This window comes from Grus americana, chromosome 10, assembly GCF_028858705.1.
Source record: "Grus americana isolate bGruAme1 chromosome 10, bGruAme1.mat, whole genome shotgun sequence".
NCBI lineage: Eukaryota > Metazoa > Chordata > Aves > Gruiformes > Gruidae > Grus > Grus americana.
Window position 1 is genome coordinate 14,959,882 of NC_072861.1, and position 19,502 is coordinate 14,979,383.

Here is a 19,502-nt window from a genome sequence, read left to right on the forward strand (position 1 = left end):
AAAAACAAGGCACAGCCTAGATTATTCATTAACTTCATGCTCATATTTAACAGCCGGTTTTACTTTTTTCTATAATGGACTAAATCTGGGTCATTACGTTGAAAGATTGAAAAAATGCGGATGCTTTGCTAACAGCACTTGTTTCAGTTGTGTAACAGGAGCAGCTATTATAAACACAGGAATAATTTCAAAACATACATGTGTGCTATTTTCCATCGCGGTGTTTCACAAATAGGAACATTCAGATTAGCTCTGTTTACTTGCTAGTTGGCTAAGCCTTCAGTTAAAGCTATTTCCCAACTCCAGTTTTGAGATACCAATTTCCTATGAAGCATTTGAAACAACATCTTCCAAGAGTGACACTGCTAACTTATTTTAAGTGATTTGTAAATTCTTTCACAAGTTTTTTCAAGGAATTCAGTCACAACAGGCAGGGAATCATTTAAGAGGCACTTGGAAGCATTAATGAAATTAATTGCAAAGCAGCTACCAATTATGAACCAACAGCCAATTTATTCTCAACATTTGTCATTCCCAATGTAAGTCAATCTTTGGACCGTGCAGAGGATGACAGCATACAACTTTCTTAAATGACACCTCTGAAAAATGAGTATAGATGCTGCTGAATGAAGTAGTCTCTGAAGGAAGGTATTTTGTACCAAAACAATTGAATCTTACCTGACAATCAGTTTCTAAATAGCACTCTATAGGTATTTTTCAGTTCTCATTGAGCTATATAATAAAATACACAAAGTATGAAAGAAAAAACCTCATATTTTTGTATAATATATTCAAACTCTATTTGCAACGGAATTCACAATTTTGGGGGTGTAACTTCATTTGCAGCCCCTGACAGATAACTAGGATTTTATCAGGGGATCTCAAGAGCTTTACAAAGGAGGAGCACTATTGTCCCCCATTCTAACAAGGGGGAAATTGAGGCGCAGTACGAATTTCAACGTCACACACTACGAGAGCTGGGCAAAACCCCCTTGTCTTCTACACAAGGATCTTGCTATCCAGAGTTACAAATCTGACCCTAAATCACCCCTTAGCTTCCAGACCTATGCGATATCCCTCACCAAACGCTGGGATACTCCTCTGAAATGTTTTCTTAGAAGCTGTACGAGAAGATCAAGGTGGCATTACATGACCTTAGGAGTACATTTTAAGAAATCCATCATTAAACACACAGGTTGAAAATAACACTGGGTGGAAATGACACATGTTATTTTGCAATTAAACATTATTTTGCGCTTCCGATAAAGGTCCCTCTGCAGGTTACTAGGGACTCAAACTTTCACTGGACATCCTTCACCTGAGTTAGAACATCCTTGAAATGAAGACAACGTGCATTCACCTGCCCTGCGGGACCGTTCTGCACTGCCCGCAGTTTATCAGGTCCTTCAGGCAGTTAAATTAGAGCCTTGTTTTGCTATTTCACACACCACTATTCCAGTCTCTTTTCCGCTACACACTAGGCAAACCACAAACAAGATCCCAAACACAAATAAATCCCAATGCTTCGAGACACCAGCATACCACGGAGAGCACAAACCACTGACACAAAACTAGTGAAGAGATTCATATTACAAAGTATTTTGTTTTCCTTCCTTGCTGTGTTTACACACAGTTATTTCTTCAACACAAGATGTAGTAACTAGCTAATGACAGCTCCAATAGGCAAAGGAACTGAATTTGGCTGCCTTTGAGAAAAAGAGAGAGAATTACCCAGAAAAAGCAGTGGCAAACATATCTACTCAAAATTGTGTCCACTTTAGACAGCTGCTATCTGCTTACATGCACGTGGGGTGCCCAGAAGGGCGAGCTCCCAAAACTAAACCTAGACTCCTCCACAGAGCAATTTTGATTTTAAATAGGTAGAAAATGGTTAACGGAGAATCATGTGCAGTTTGCAGGGGATGGTAACTGGAATCCAGCGGTTTCACCTTACAAAGCGGTGACTAGAGGTGTGAACTGAGAGCAAGACAAATTAAATGATGCAGCAGTTTAGGATGGAGCATGAGGATGCTGACTCTGCTGCAAAAGAAATGCAGCAGCGTACGAAAACGACCACGGGAGGAAAGGAAGCAGCGGAGCATCAGAAGAGGTGACCTACCACTTGGGCTGGAAGATGGCAGCAAGGACTGCATCCCTTCAGGAGATGGATGAGGAGTCTCTCGCTCCTCAGTCCTGAACTCCAAAACCTACGAGTTGAACTGTCAGCTGAAAGAAGGAACATTTTAAAAGCTGGTGCCTGAAGCAATCGTGGTTACATTCAGACAGCTCGGTACGGCTGGTCTGATTTCAAAGATGGCAAGGGATTCTAGGTCCTTCCACCTTCAGAGGCTTTTCTTGGTGGATGCCGGGTACTTCTGAGAATTAGGCCACTTAAACACAGGGGCCTAAGTGCTGTTCTCTAAGGAAATAATTCTAGACATTCTAGTTGGATAACCTTAACCAAAAGGTCCCTTTAAAATGGAGTTTTCCATTTGAGAAGAACAAATTTAAAGTATTTTCCCTTGACTTCAAAAGCTTTTTCAATCATTTCTTTAGTGGCGCAGTGTATTGCAAAGGACAGCAAAGATACTCAGCTGGATGGCTTCCACTTCGCATAATCTTTTTTCTGCAGTATTCAATAACGCTTTCCTTTTTAGGAACTTGGGCCGTGCTTGCTACTGCCCAAATAAACTCAAAGCAACATAAACAATCTCCAAAATTAAACCTCGCTAAGAAACACCATTTCTGATGTCACTCTGTTGGCAAGGGAGGCTGCTGTTCTAATTTTCACCTTTTTCTGTGGTTTTTTTTTTTTTTTTTTTTGCAAGACAGATTACATTTGGTCTGCATAACACACTGGAAAATGTATTAGTTGGGTTATCTCACAAGACACCCTATGAATAAAAAACAATCTGCCTGGAATTAATCAATGCATGACCCAGTGAATTGCTAAACCTTCCCTAAAAGTGCCTGGAGTAAAAATACACCAAAGTGATTGTCTGCTGGTCTGCAATGTAGGTGCTATTGCTGACAGCATTCCATAGAGGAAATTGTTTTCTTTACTCTCTTGCCGACAGTTACCAAATTTCAACTGTGGGTGAGTTTATATATGAGACACACAGGTAGAGAGATTTACTTGTGCTTTAGCATACCTCCTACTGAACATCCTCCGATACTGACCCTAAATAAAGATTTGTGTACTGCGCTTAATGCTGCTTTGTCCAGCTCTTAATAAAATGTAACGCTGCTCCTTAACATCGCTCCCTATCTCCAAAAAAAGTTGCAAAAGCCTCCAGGAAAGCAGCCATGAAACCGATCTTTAGGAGGCATCAACAAAATAAACATACATTAGTTATTCACATTCTTTAGGTGTGACCCTGAGAGAGGCTTTATTTCTCCATACCAAATACATGCTTCTCTCGAATAACAAATATAGTGCTACGCTGGTTCAAGTTAATATCAACAATTTGCAAAGCTAAGCCTGCAACCGAGCATCGCAAATAGAATGCTGTGCCGTTAGAGGTTATATTTAATTTCCAAGTGCCTTTATGCCAGCAAACAGTTTCCCACAGGGTAACGGCATGTGCTTGTGTGGACATCAGGAACTTTTTAGTTTTCCCAATGAGCTCCCAGTTGGCTTTAACAACAGAACAGCTTCATTTTCTGCTGCCTTTCCCTATCCTTCTGCCCTGTATTTTCTGCGAGACACAGAACAGCATTAGTAGATTTGTGGTTTTGCTTTACTACACTCAAAAATAAATGATTTATGAGTCTTTAGAAGGATGTAATTTAAGCGTCCAGTGGTCACTAGTAATCCCCCGTTAATGCCTACCTCCATCGGAACCATTACTGACAGTTACACGCCTGTGCATGAAACTGCACCGTGTAACTATCTCCCATACGCAACAATGGAAAAAGGCTTTTACAAAAAAAAAAAAAAGTTGTGGATGTTTACAGCATACCAAGGATAAATCTCCCGAAAAATTCCAACAAAAACTAAATTATTTTTTTTAAAAAAAAAAAAAGCCCCAAAAATGACAGCATTGCAAAGAATATTCAAGCAACTATTTTGTTTTGTATTGGAAGATGGAGTACTTTGCACAAGCGGCCAGATTCTGGCCAAAACTTTAATATAACCTAACAGCTTTGGCATGCTGTGGTTAAGACGTTACCGTAAGTCTGACTTGGAAGACTACAATGTTTCTTTTTTAAGATTAAAAAACTAAGGAGAAAAAAAAATATTTCAACATTATTTAACATTATTCTGGGACTTTTTATTTGAAGTTTTCAAAATAAGTATCTATCTAAGCCTCTTCTTCACTATGTGTTTTTCTGCAGGTCCTGGCTTTGATTTGCAGAAAACTAGCAACATCCTGACAGACTGTATCTTGTCTCTCCACCAAATATTTTCCACCAATTGTTACGGCATGAAAAAAAAAAACCTATTAGGAAAATATCATATGGACCACATAAGATTCATTTCCTTCCAGGAATGAGATGCTAAGAGGAAAAAAAAAAAAAAAAAAAAAGAAAAACAAATGCTTGCTTAAGTTGAAAACTGAATGACCAGGAGAAGGTCAGCATTTCTCAGCTTCGTGACTGGTTATGAACCTGAAGCTTTGTCTAGGCTAAGGATCACAAGTTCTTCTAGTTGTGCTGCTTTGCCAGGAACACAGGCGGGCATTGGTGCTCAGCCAGTTTCAAACAAGGGGTCTTTTTACCTCATTCAAAATAATCCAACACTACACTGTCATTATTTAATCTACCATACAACGTAACCCGTTGGAACATCCATCTGGAACATCTGACTCCTTTTTCCTTTGACTTCTAAGCAAACTTTACCCCAAGTACTTGAGGCAAACATATAATTCGTGGGGATATAAATGTGTAGGTATCATATGCTGGGTTTTGCACTTGAGCTTAGCTTTACCCTTCTCTTGCAGGCACAACGGAGGAAAACAAATGGACCATTAACAAACCCAGCCTGAACGGACGCGCTCCTCAAAGCTGCTCGGTCTTCTCTCTGCGTCCCACTCACCCAGAGGCAAACACATCCAGGGAACAGCCAAACAGCTCCTTTTCCAGGGGAGCACAGAGAGCGCCCAGGCTGCAGCACTCCTGCGCCTGCTTTGGTAGGAAACACGGGAGAGGCGGGTGCTGCCCGCGGGTCCTGCGCGCTCTGAGCTCAGTTCTGTGCGGAAGATGAGGCATGATGCTTCCTGTGTTTTCTCCCTCATTTCTCGGTGAAAAAGGGCAGTCTGACAATAAAGGAGCCTTGCTGCTCCATTAAGGATAAAGACAAAACAAAAAAGTTAGGCTAGATGTGCAAAAGTGATCTCACACTGACCGCAGACCTGAGCCGTATGAAAATTTGCTTTCTACTTTGCATCTGTGAAAAAAAACCCCAAACCCAGTCCTTAAAATATGCCACCATACTGATGCCAGCTGCCATTTGTTTTCACCTGTTTAAAGTATTTGAATTACTTCAGAGCTTTAGCATAGACTACTCACAGCATCAGCGTTGTCAAACCTGATAGTCCATCACACTAATAATGATCACGGGGCGGTTCTTGTCTTGATGTGTCTGTATCAATACTGATTGTGTTATGCTCAGCGTGGGACTAAAAAAAATCAGCACGTTGGCCACAGACAATGCAATACAACCCAGAAAGAGAAAATACCAGGTGCTAAGCAAATTAGATTAAGTACAGATTAAGTGCATTTGCTAAATATTTGTTATTTTGTTTATGAAAGCATGTTTTATGTGTTGTATATTAGCTGTATAATGCACATGCCACATGGTCTGAAAGAAAAGGATATGGAGTTTATATTAGAGTGTCCACTTGGCAATTGAAAAATAAATGAAAATGATTCTTTCCATAGCTGAATTTTTAAACAGCTGCAATTTAGCACAAAGCCATTTATTGCCCAGAATCCAGAGATGATGCCACAGGCTCGCTACTCTCTACCTGATTTGAACAAAAGTAATTTTATTACAGGGTAGAAAAGCCTCAGCAAATTCAATTACTGCTGCAGTTACTTCATTTGCTTTGCAGATTATGGTTGAATTACCACTGGAAATGAGAACAAATGCAGTGATGTTGCCACTTATTTACCCAAATGTATTGGGAAGCAATTCAGCCCACGGATATTCCCATTCAACTCTGAAAGTCAATGAATACATGACAATTACCAACACAAAGTAAGGAAGACTGGGAGGCCAAATAAATACTTATGAAAGAGGCCCCGGTTCAGTACTATATGCCCTGAAAAAGGCACTCAGGGATGACTATTATGAGTAACAATTTGCATGGTAACATAAAAGACCATTGAAACTCCACATAAGGCTGTCAAAATCGAAAACATCCCTTAGGATTGTGCTATAGTTTGGAGGCATTAACATTGTGGAGGAGCACTGGGATATCATAAGAGAGCACCATGTGATTTTGAGGAGTGGAGTAATAGAAATGGGACAAAATTCAACATTACTAAATGCATAAGCATGCACTTGGGGACTAATAACAGTCATAAATTACAGCATTGGGATGAAATGGGATGAAACTTTGTATTACTAATTGAAAGATCACACAATTAAAAGCTATTTTTGCTGTGAACTGAAAGATCCTGAGTTGACAACTGAGAAAAAGGCAGCCTGATCTATATCTATATCTATATCTATATCTATATCTATATCAGGTGATTTAGGATGCCAGCAGGATGCACTACACAAAAGAGAAGTATGCTCTCTGGTATACTGCCAGTCAAGTCAGAAATATCACTTTCGTTATACGTCACTACAATCTCATCTGGAACAAGAGTGTATACTGCCAGCGACCCACATTTTGAAAAGTTAAGTGAAAACACGAGCGAGTGCAGAAAAAAGACACACGGATAAAGCAGTGAGTGCATTGTGAGACTGAAGATTAGAAGAAGTGGGCTGGTTTAGCTGTGCAAAGTCAAGGCTGGCAGGATATGACCTCCTCCTGGAAACGCAACAGAACGCTGGAGAGAGACACAGACACAGGGCGGGAAAACTCCCACTTGATCTTCAGTGAAATAAAGCTCCCATAAGCTAATGAGGACTGGGAATCAGAGAGGTTGTTAAGCATGGGAAAGCAGCGAGGGTTTGGAAGAGCTGGAGATGAGGAAAACACCTCACTAACGTGGAGCTCACAACATGATACCTGGCAACGGGGCACTCCAAGAGCCACAGGATGCTTTCCATCCCATGCGCCTGCGCTGCACTGCCCGCTCCCCTGCAGAAGTGGCGGCTGGAAGTCACATACTGCTGATGTCATAACCTAGCGCTGACATGAGTTCACGCGTTTGCGGCTCTGCGTTAGCCACGTACACCCCTGAAGGGTTAGATCTCTTTAAACGTCCTGTAACATGCAGCAAGCTTTTCATTCAAGCCAAGCAAGGAGCTGAAAGAAATCTTATTTGACCTGCACCTTCCTGAAGGGACATCAAAGCTGAATTCAATTATGTTTGGGATTACCGATAGAAAAATTAATCTCTTTGTGGAAGAAAAACAAACAAAAAACCCGTTGCATTTTCGTAGAGCCATTTACACACACTGGGCTCTCACTCTTTTGAGACAGAAATGAAGTTGAAACATTTTGACTCCTACAGCACACTGAAGTATATTAAGTCCTATTAGCAAGGAGAGGGGAGGCTTTCCTCTTCTTCCGAAACTGCCATTCAGCAGAAAATCAACAAGTTCGCATCCGCACGCTGGTGTCTGCACATCGCTGCACAGCCTTGGTGCAAACCACCTCTTAGCATTCATAATCCCGTGACAACTGTGATTTATCCTTGTGGTATACGACCGCAAAAGGGCAGGACAACTCATGGTTTGATTCATGCCAGCAGGCGCTGTCATATTGCAAACAGCCCCTTCAACTACTGCAAATGCCAAGGTCAACTAATCCAGTTCATGATGATGTCTGGATGAGCTCCACTGTCTCCTCTTCGAATTTTTCAAAGGTAAATATTCCCACATGCAATACTGAGTTACAGTAGGTAAATGTTTTTCTCTGTAGTTCAAAGCAATGTGCCAAGGCTTGTTTCCCAGAAAAACAGCCTCAAAACAGAACTGAACACAAAGACCGAACATTCTCCACTATCACCACCACTTTGAAGTGAAGACCTGTGCACCTAAATTGAAATTACACATTTTCATGCATAGGTGCTTGCAACTCAGTACGTAAATATAAAAGCACTAGTTGGTGTTTTCCAGAGGTACAAATGCTTTCTGGTTACCTTCTTAAAATCAGGCCATTTTTATGTTGGTTTATCAGATTGAAAACTTTTGGCCCCGGTTGCTGGAATCCCACATTATTGACAATTCCTACAGCTCTTTGTGCCAATGAAATGGAGGAGTTTCACGTGGAAAACCAGGGAGGTTCTGAGTGAGTAATAAGAGCTGATTTCTTGATATCAAAAGCTTCTCAAGATGAGGCTGAACTGGTTACCCGACCAAAATTCAGCCTGGTTTTGTACCTGAGCCAGGTTTCCAATGGTGTTGCAGACTGTGGTGCAGACCACCTTCAGTGAGATATACATACCTGCTGGGGGCCAAGCCTTGATGTAGCCAGTGCAATGGACAACAGCATACTGTGCTTCGCCTTCTTTTACCGGGCCAAGGCCATTCCTACATTAAAAGGAAACACAAAAATATCACGTTGATTGACATGCAGAATAGCTTTATGCTTTTAAACTACGACTACTAATGATTTACTGATATTTGTAAGTTATGTTAGAAACAACCAAACGTCGACCTAGAGTTCTGTACACCGTCAGCTCCATTACAATGCTGTTCAAGCCTTACTTGTTTTCCGTAATACCTCTTGGAGAAAGATACTGAAGCTTGTTTCAGGGATAGAGCTGGTTAAGACGAAGAAGCGACTTGCACAAGGCTTGCAAAAAGATCGAGTGACTCCGCCACAGTTGAATTTAGTGGCGAGTTCTCCTCTCCTGAGACCCGGTGCTATTTTATGCTGTGCGCTAATGCAGATGTTTGTCCAGGCAATACTCCTTGATGGAGCATTAGCCCAGGGGAAAATGAGAGTGCTTATGGCAAGTAAGTGTTGCGGTAAATTAAGGAATAGTACCTGTATCTTTTTCTCATGGTGGTTATCCTGTTCAGAGGTAAATGATCCAGAGGAGCGTTTCCACACCTAAGAGTAAATTAATATTTGAAAGAGCTCAAAAATGAATATAAATACCCAAGATAAAAATGCATTTTAAGATCTTTATTAGTATATGTAAGTAGACAATAATGGATATTTATTTCTGACAGAAAGTCACAGATTCATGTTTTCTTAGAACTTACTGCTTCCACGGGCTGAGCTTTATGGGTGTGCTACAAATACTTTATTTTATTAAAAAATAGAAGAGACTACAAAAAGATTCCCTCCCACCCCTCCAAACCTAAAGACTATTTGAAATGGATAATCCAAGAGTGGCTAAAGAATAGACACACTTCAAAATACTGCAAAACAAGGGTGAAAACTAGAGAAGAATGTAAGTCAGGCCCCCAAAGCTCCACACAAAACAATCTCAGTGTTCCAGTAGCTTCCCTGGACAGAACATTTCGACTGCCATACACCAGCTACAATGTTAGTAGATACTAATCCAATATTTGCAAGAACAGACTATTTACACTGTAAAGTAACTTTATTTAACACTCGTTTGTGTATATTTTGTGATGTTTCTAACTATGCCTAACTGTATAGTTTTAACAATCCATTTGAAGCTAAGTAAATAGTTTGAAGGGTAAAACCAGTTCATTTTCAATGGAAAAAAGAACAATAACAATGAACAAAATAATCACAAGGAAAGTTCACATTATTTGAGGCTCATTCTTCCCACAAGGTTTTTTTTAATTATTATTATTCTTTTTTTCCCCTTTTTTTAATACCGGTCACTGCCAAGGAGAAGGAATGAATAATTAAAATAAGATTCAGAATTATAAAACAATGGGGCTACTGGCATGTATAAAATTACTCTCTTGCACTGGAGTTTACAGAATCAGGGTGCTAGGAAACAACTGCAATCTGAAATGTTTTAAAAGCTGGGAACAACTGTAAACAGGACATTAGACCTGGCTTTCTCTGCACAAAAAAAGTCTTCCTCACATGACCAGTACGTGCAGCTTGGAGGAAGAGAAAACAGTGTTCCAAGGCTGTATTTCTTTCCTCTCAGTTAAGGGGGAAAAAGGAGCTACAGCTCTGAAGTCTGATCATGCAGGTATGAAGTATATAAACCCCTTACAAAGGTGCCCAAGAGCAATACATTCAGCTTCCTCACATGACTGGAAGAGTTCCACCACATAACCAAAGCACAGGGACCTGTTTTAATGTGACAACTATTTTGCTTTGTGTGTTTCATTCCATAACAAATTGTGCATCATCTGTTTTCAACGCGTATGTTGGATATAGGCTGCAGAGGCAATTATGTACTTTCCCCCCCTAACCACACAGAGAGAAATTTATTGCAATAGCAATGGGCGTTTTATCCCATTAGTACTACAACAACAGAAGTGCCCACAAGTCCTCGTCAGAAGCACTGGGCAGGCAGATCTCTTTAAAGAAGTCTAAGCCATGCAGGAGAAGTTGGAAAATTGCAAAATAAAAACCCTCTAACAATTAGTCATCTATCTAGAATCAACCAGCTGACATTTGGTTAATTCATACCAGGCTAAGGTTAATTCCTACATAGCTGGCAAGTTTACAACTGAATTCCTGTTTGTCTTCAAGATTCTTTTAATATTATTGGTTTGCTGAAAAAATACACAGCATTGGGCTTTCATTACACTTGCGAAAGCTTTTTTCCCAAAGTATTGATTCGAGTAATTTGACTAGAAAAGACAATAGCTTACATTCCAGGGGTGAAGTTGTCATGAAGTTCTCTGGGAAAAGCATCCTACACCCCACACTGATGAAAATAACTGCAACGCACAAACGAGGTGCTGTTTTGTCATTAATCATTAAGGAAGGCAAATTTCAGTTTTACTCCAGTTCCAAAAGCAAGCATTCCAGAAATGCTTAATGGGAACGTGTCATTACAGCTTCGGTTTTTTAAAGCAAGGTCAAATTAGTGCAACAAAATGTCTGAAGTCTAATCTGAGACAGGACTGGAACCATCCCAGGAATACAAGGTAAATGCGTACCTCATCCTGCAAATGAAAGAGCGCCTTGATCCCATGCACATTCTCATCGAGGACTGCTGACCCTCTTTCTTTACTGTTCCAGTCTTCAAGTCCAGGATTCGTCCTAGAAAAGCCAGGGAGAGCAACTGATGTTCAGTACATAAATTTAATTCCATTTACAACAAACTAACATGACAGTAAGTTCATAAGCTGAATGCCATTAACCCAGTTAGGGGAAAAAATACCAACAAAGAATCTTGATCCTGGTCTCCCATCAGTTATGTGCTGGCTTAACTAATGATTTCAGCGAAGCTGACTCTGAGTCACAACAGCGACGGCTCTTTTCTCGGTTGGCCCAAGACCAACTTCCAAGGCAAGGTCAACTGTCTTGAGGCAGAGAAGACAATGACAGCAAACATAGCTTTTTGACTCGATCCGCTTGCTCCACTCTTTACCAGAACTGTGGATAAAGCAACATGCATCATTCCTCTGACAGCCGCTCCTCTTTCCCTGTGCTCTCATGTCTATCCAGAATGCTCTCACCATAACACCATCTCACATATCCAGAGCTGCAGCAACGGTGAGGAACAAATAAGACCAAGCTTTTCTCCTTGATGATGTGACACAGGATGTGTCACAGCAGCACTTGTGGTGGGGCCCTTTCAGAATTGCTAAAAACCTGACACGTCAGCATATTTTTAAAGTTCATTTTCAGCCGGATCAGTGAGATGATCTGATTCACCACACAGCAACATGAGTCTATGCATGGTCCAAGGCTGGACCCTGCTCATCAGCATAAGCTGACTACAAACCTCAGAATCTCCCCGCACAGACGCAGCATTGAAAAGGGGTGACGGCTACCACGTCATCTCAAGAGGGGACAGGACGGAGGGAGCGCTGAGCTGACACTCCTACAGTAAGTCAAGGGAGGTCTTTTTTAATTAACAAAGGTAGCAAAGCAGTTAACAGATTAATCCTTCCATTCTCCTGAGACAAAACAGAAGGCAGTGATTACTACAGATAGGTTCGGATCAGCGATGGCAGGGTACCAGGTATGACCTGGAATTCTACTGTTTATCACCAAAGAACTAACAGAATGGACTTTTGCATCTACAGCTCAATTGCTAACAGATGACTATAAAATCTTGCACATTAGCAACACAGACTAGAAATGAATCACTGGCCCAGATCCATGACGCTTCAGGGCTGGATACAGCCACAAAAGTGACAGTGGGCAAGAGAAACGCAGTGGAAGAGCTGCCAGACAATTAAATGACAGCCACCAGTGCTGATGACACACGGCCATGAGCAAACCTACGTGTTTACGGTGGGTATCTTTCAATAACTGGAACTACATAAGCCTTTACTGTGATGTAACTAGCCAAGTTTACAGCAACATAAGACACCATACTCTGTCTGTACTAAATTGAAGAAACCATGCAGAATACGTTCGAAGTCTCCCTCACCGGATTTCCTTAAAAGTCTCTGTCCAAAAATTAAGTTCTGAAATAATCCTACTGCCAAACATTAATTTCAGAATTACTTTAACTGAAAATACTTATCTCTACCCATGAATGGGAATAAAATCACTACAAACCAGTTTAAAGATTAGTATTTTAGAGAAGGAACTATGCAGCAGCATTTTATTTTTAAGGTATACTCAAGATAACCACTCCTGGAGGAAAGCCACCCTTGTCAACAGAAGGTTAGATGTCACTTGGTATATCTCCAAGGTATATCGCTCATGGTTAAGAAGTTAGCAAGCCTGGGAACAATTCCTAAAGATGCTTCAATTTACAGCACTGGGCTATATATTAATGTTGATGTACGATTCAGGTGTGAGCTGGGAAGAAATCGTACCACCGCATTTCCCAGCTCAGTTATGCTGACCCTATGATGCAGGATGGATCTAAGCCTCAAACACACTCCCCTTCCCTCCATCGCTCTCATTTTCTTGGGCAAAGCCACAGACTGTTTCCCCAGCCCCTCAACTAATCACACAATGTAGAGAAATAAAATATCATTAGGCAGGAGGCAAACTGACTCACAAATGAAGGCACTACGTAACAAAGCACATAAAGACAGAATATATGTGCAGGACCCAATGGCTGTCCGTATAAGCCGGCAAGCCAAATCAAACCACTAAAAGCATTTTTTTCTCTTTGGACACAATAACTTTGTCATACACATAATAATCAAAAAGCAGTGACAGTAAATGTAACTCAGACAGCTAATAGAAATTTCTGAGTTTTTAATCACCCAAGAGCATCCACAAAAATAAGTATACTTCACAATTACATGGCTGCTACGTCTAAAATTGCTGACACATGTTCCTTTGGCATGTCTGGAGCCCCCGACAAAAAAAGTCACAGTTTTTAAATTTAGCTTTTTGTTTAGCAATGTCTTAGAAATATGTACCAGATAACAAATAGTAGTCTAAATTTTGCCCTGACTTACAAAATCACTGCAGGGGGTATGTGGTAATACGAGTCAGAGAATCACTTGGTACATAGATATTGTGACAAAGCTCTCCCAGCAGCTTGTTTCAATAGTCCGTCGTGCGTGTGTTAACCTTGTAGAGCTCTAACAACACAGTGCAGGTTTTGATAAAAAACAAGCAGCTTGTGTCTCATACTGTTAGAAGCTTATGATCAAATTCTATTAAAAAGAGGAAGAATTATAGCTGAACAGACTAAGGACAAAGCTTGCCATTTAGCTCAGACAAGCCTGATGGTGCGCTCCCTGGGCTAAGAGGGATCTCCTAAGACACGGAATACCAGGGCTTGTGTCTCAAACAAAACTCCTCGCCACTCCACACCTGACTCTGAGAAGGGGATGGACCCACACCGCTCCGCTTCTGCCAGCACAGGATTGCAAAATCATCTTCTACCTGCTTTAATATCATCTACAGTTCGCTGCAGCTGCTCGTGTGACAGACCTTGGCGGGTCCCACCCTGCAGCCAAGCAAACTGGCATAAATCGCAGCTCAGTGTCGTGCAGACAGCTCGGTTCAAAGAGGTGGCACGCTCTGATGATAGTTCTGTCACAGACCCATAAAATATTCGTATCTCCATGTGCTCCTGCATTTTTTACACTGGTGCTGCTATCTTGGTGATAAATGCTCACTTAGGTTTCTCCACAAGAAACACACACAAAGTACATTTGATGTAAAAGTTGGTGATTATGTTCCTATTAATAAGAAATATTCTAGGATGCTCTGACAACTTCTGCTAACTGAACAGTGCACATGTGCTTTTTTTTTTTTTTTATTTCTTCTTCTAGTTTCTTCAGAAGAACAGTTTTAACAACCCAGTGCTACCACCAGCTGGATCCTTACGAGCTTCCCCATAAATCGGTAATTGCGTGTAGTGCATTTTCGTGTTAAACTTTTCCCCTCTCCAGCTCCAGACACAACTCTCAGATACAGCAAGTGCAGGGTGCATGTCTCAATCACAGCATTTCTGTGACTGCCACTGCTGTCTCATTACCATTTACAGCAGCTGCACAACTCAGAGGAAACCAGAGTTTACTCTGCTGCAAAAGAGAAAGCAAATAAATGAGCACAATGCTTATTAAAACCAGCACATAAATCTCCCCGGTTGGTCTGGGTATAATTGATAATTTGTTGAAATCTACCCACTACAGTCCCCATTCAGAAGGCAGTATTGCTTAAACGTGTAATAAACCAGTTGTCCTCTGAGCAGGAATCCACCGTGCGACCCAGGAACCTGATGTCAGCTGTCATTACAGGACGGGGCTGTCAGAGGGGACCACAGAGGTGAGGACAACGTTCAAGAGATGAATTATTCAAGTAAATTTAGAGAAGCCATACAAAGCTCTTCCCAGTAAGGAGATTAGTAACAGATTCAAGTACTGAGGATACATGCCAGAAACACTCGCTTTGTGTTATGCTACAGGGTGTTTTCAAAGATGCTCTAAAAATATTCTCATAATGATCAAGGGGACAAATGTTCATATAGGCACTGAAGTACCCCTCGTGTGAGCAAATAGTGGACAGCTTATGCATGACCCTTCCCCTTTTGGACCTCCAATTGCTACTGTGAATGTTCAAATACCTTTCCTGTGTTTGCAGTGTTTGAGATGAACCCAAGCCAAGGACTGGCCTGACCTACTGAAGTTCATGGGGTTTCAAATCTGGGAGTTTGGCTCAAATCCATCTTCATGCAATAGCACCAGCCTGCTAGAAAATTTGTTCCTCCGTGTTTAAGCACTGCATGCTAAGGGTTATAGCCTGGTAATCAAACACAGTCTGTTCTTTGTTACTTTCTTCAGGTTTTGGGGGTTTTTTTTGTGAATTCAAAACTCCATAAGCTTCAACACCTAATTCTACCACAAATGCTCTCTGCTGGATTTCCAGTTCCCTAAGAATCCTACAGTCTGTAATTAGAAAGACAGGCTGCTACATGAGGGCATTCTTCTGCAAAAATTTCAGAGCGAGTTGAAATGTCTGTCTTTAAAAGCAATCATACGGTATCCACATCCAGTTTGCAGCATGGAAATGCCCCTCTTTTGCAACAAAAGGCTACTACCGGCTTACAAAGATCGGAAGAGTTGCTTTAGCCTCATGCGCGCAAAAATACTGTTGGCAAAGTACATGACACAATTTTCCGTTTCCCTCTAACTCATCAGTAGATGGACTGCTGTCTTGCACAGAATCTTGGACCCGATAAGGAAACAGTCTGAATTAATATCTGGAGTCTCACCTTGCCCTCAATACAGTCACCTCTAACAACCCAGCAAGCTTCGTGTTGTAGATGATAGTTTCTTGTCTTAAAAGAACAAGTTAGATATTTCATAAATGCTCTCAGCCACTGGATTGTCTACATATTTCTTTCCAGGCAAAATAAAGTAAAGGATAAACTACGTTTGGTTTGGACAAGATAACAAAAGACAACTTTGTGCTCACCAAAAATACTCCACAGGCTACTCAGGGAAGACAAACAGAACACAGGAATACTGCACCAAGAAATCCTTATGAAAACTAAAAGCTTCTTAATCTTACTATGAAAATGGAAAAAGCAAGACAGGGATGCAGGAAAACAAGAGGAAATAATTAAAAATAAAAGCAAAGTGATAGTCAAGGTACTGATGCTTCTGTACATAGCTCCAAACATAAGCTGACCCCAAAACTGAAGGGTCAGAGAACAAAGGACGACTTCTACGGTGACGTTCTCTATTAGTACATTAAGTTTTTAGAAAGTAGTAGCAGAGATTAGCTTAAAGATGTGTGTTTTTAACTAAAACTACTAGCTGCCAGCCCATCACACAGAAGTGCAAAACTGCAAACGAACTATTTATCATCTGTAGGGAGGCAGCACAGAAAAGTCTTTATCGCTCATGAGAGTAGCATCAAAAGCCAACTCTGTTACTGTACCTCGGGACACGAAAGATGTGCGTCAAGACAGCATTACTGGTTGGACCACTCGTTCTCCCCAACAGTTTGAACAGATATAAGACACTGGTCACTGCTTGGGATAAAAAACCGAAGATTTTACAGCATGCCCCTCGCTCGCATCAGAGGTTAGAGCGCAGCTCGCTCAGGCAACGGCCACTAACCTGTTGTTTATTTTAACACTGCTACTTCATATTCAGAGTAACTAATGGTCTTTTAAATCCACAACAAAAAAAAGACACCAATTCTTGATAGCTTTTAAAACACACCAAGAGGCCACAAAGAATGCACAGTTCTAGAAAGTAAGAGCCTGATGAGGTTGTTTTTACAGAACAAACTTGCTAACTCGTGATGCTTAACTCATTCACCAAAAACCCCTGCTCATTCACAAACAACCCCAGCGTGCAGGCACTGGCACTCCTACACACTCGCCTTCCCCGGCATCAGACACAGCACCGCCACGTGGGACGGCTGCCAGGGCTCGCGGTGATGCAGAGCAGATGGGCTCGTAACAGGCAGCAGGCTTTTCTCTTTCATACTTCAGATTCATGCAAAATAAGTATCATAATTGCATCATTAGCACTGCACATATATTTTTAATTCGCTTGTGAAACGGGTCTGTTCCCCAGACCATCTGCCCTGTGGAGGTTCTGCCTGGAAGGTGTCTGGAAGCACAGGTCATCCCTTACTGGTATCACAGTCTTCAGGGACCATAATCACAGCTTCAGTCCCCGGCTTAGGGGAAGCTCAGGACGTGGGGGCGGGGAGAAACGTGTTCCTGATCATGTAGAGATGGTTGATGCGATGTAAACCTTTGCTGATATTAAAATCACGATCCTATCAAATCTTTCAAGGAGTGGGTCAGCAGGACTTTGAGGGAGGTAGCACCGCAGGTGGGAACAAGGTCTCCCCATGCACGCTTCCCACCATTGCTTCCCAGCTGCTCTGACCGTACACACAGAGGATAGGACCTCCCCACAGGAGACTGCACCTGACCAGCAAGGCTCTACAGCGAGCCAACATTCATACCTCTGTCCTCTGCCACAGAGGATTTTGTGCCTTGGGCCAACCTCTCCAGAAGAATGAAGCCATGGGGACCCTGGTCTACCAATACCCCTTGAGAACACAGTACAACTGTAAAATTGGTCAGCCTCACGCCGCCTGGAACAAAATCAGGGACCACACAGGACTTCCCAGCTGTCATTATACTGCACACATATCAACCAAGAAGCTCGTGGGATGGCAGGGATAAAACACAGTCGCTCTTGCTCCAAAGCTGGCAGTGCCTTCCACCCAAATGTTGTGAGACTGCTTCAGCTCTCGCAGGCTGGGGCTTCGCTGCTCCCACATGTGTGTTTTATCGTGCAGCACAAAGCAGCACCGTATCCCTACCCCAATGTACATACATTGCAAAGCATCGCTAATAGACCGATAACGATGAGGACACTGAAGCCCAAAGGAATGATTTCTCTTGCCTGCGGTGAGCCAGCAGCAGAGGTGCAGCTAGGAACAGGGTCCAAGCTCATATAAGCAATACGAGTTCTCCAGACACTGTAGCTGTAGATGAAAATTCTCAATAATATAATCCACAGTGATTCGCAGAAAGTCCATAAAATTCTCATGACGACCACATGCTTATCAAGGCATAATCAGCTTAAATGATAAACAAACTTGATTATGCTTCCAAAATACGACTATAGGCTGGGCAGCTGATTTATCTTTCTTTATATCCTGTAATAACCTCTTGATATATAAATGTGGAGCCTGAAATGAATTAGCCCTAATAAGGAAAAGAAATTTCACTTGAATCGAATACACCGCTTTCACGATGCTACTTAGAACCAGGACATGCTCTCTATTGCTCATTTCTCCCTCAGCACTCATGAAAAAATTCCTGAACTACCTATCACATAACGATGGATAATATTCCACTTATAAATATAAACCATCAAAGCTCATTCTCCTCACTGGCCTAGCTTCTCAGAGGGACTATTTGAACCTCTCTAAATATGTTAAGGTTTACATCATCTAATTGCAAAAGGCGTTGTATAAGCATTAGAGTCAAGTTATGACATTCTTACAATAGAATGAAGAGTTGATCCAATCAAAAGCAAAGTTAAAAAAATAAAAAAGAAGTAATGCAATTGAAATGTAGCTATTTTTAAATATCTGTCTGTCCCCTACTTACCAACTGGAGACACTGACCCACAAAGGGGGAATTGAAAAGCATTCTCACCCCCTCTTGTTTTTCAATAAGAAACCCCTCACATTACACAGCTGCTTGTTTAATACAACTTGTTCTTATAAAAGCTCATGAGGCCAAAAGGTCTCTGCTGTTCCTGCCTTCATGTTTGACTAACCAGTTTGCATCGTGTAATTCTCCACAGTGTTGGGCAAATATGCATCATTTTAATTAAATTAAGAAGGAAACTGCGTGGGCTTTTGAGCCTTGCCATTGAGTTACTTTTAAGGGACTATCTGAAGGGATAGTGTTACAGATCACATGCAAGTCTGTCTGCTGATGGACCTGGAAAAACTGGACATAAAAACTCAAGCAAATAATTCAAAGCATATGTTGAAAGTTAAGTTGTAACACAAAAACCCCAAAAACATTTCAAGGACTAAATGTATTTTGAACCCTCAACAATGGTTATCTTATGTATGGGAAACCTTCAGCATACTAAATAGGATAGCTTATAGAAGCCCATACAGATGTGTAAGCTCTCCCTAGACATAAATACAACAGCATCTATCTCCATTTCCAGTTCCCTATCTGTGAAGCAGGACGAGGATCCTCTCTTTTTTCATCCTTGCATTTTCCATGAAACTTTGGCAGCAGAAGCTTTATCTTGCTATAGGTTTGTATAAGTCCTGACACAGCCACATGCTGATCTCCGCAGGTACTTTCAGGCTCGGTCACTAAACAAGCAAGTATCA

The 19,502-nt window shown here is 41.4% G+C and overlaps 1 protein-coding gene across 10 annotated transcripts in view; it reads right to left on the reverse strand.

Moving 5' to 3' along the window:
• ARNT2 (aryl hydrocarbon receptor nuclear translocator 2) overlaps nt 1-19,502 on the reverse strand; it is a 105,573-nt gene that overhangs the window by 33,413 nt on the left and 52,658 nt on the right. For all 10 annotated transcript variants that reach the window (XM_054836735.1, XM_054836733.1, XM_054836737.1 and 7 more), the window contains 3 exons: nt 11,174-11,276; nt 9,114-9,179; nt 8,568-8,653 (listed from right to left, as the gene is read on the reverse strand). In XM_054836735.1, coding sequence (XP_054692710.1) covers nt 8,568-8,653; nt 9,114-9,179; nt 11,174-11,276 — 255 coding nt within the window. The remainder of the gene's footprint in view (nt 1-8,567; nt 8,654-9,113; nt 9,180-11,173; nt 11,277-19,502) is intronic.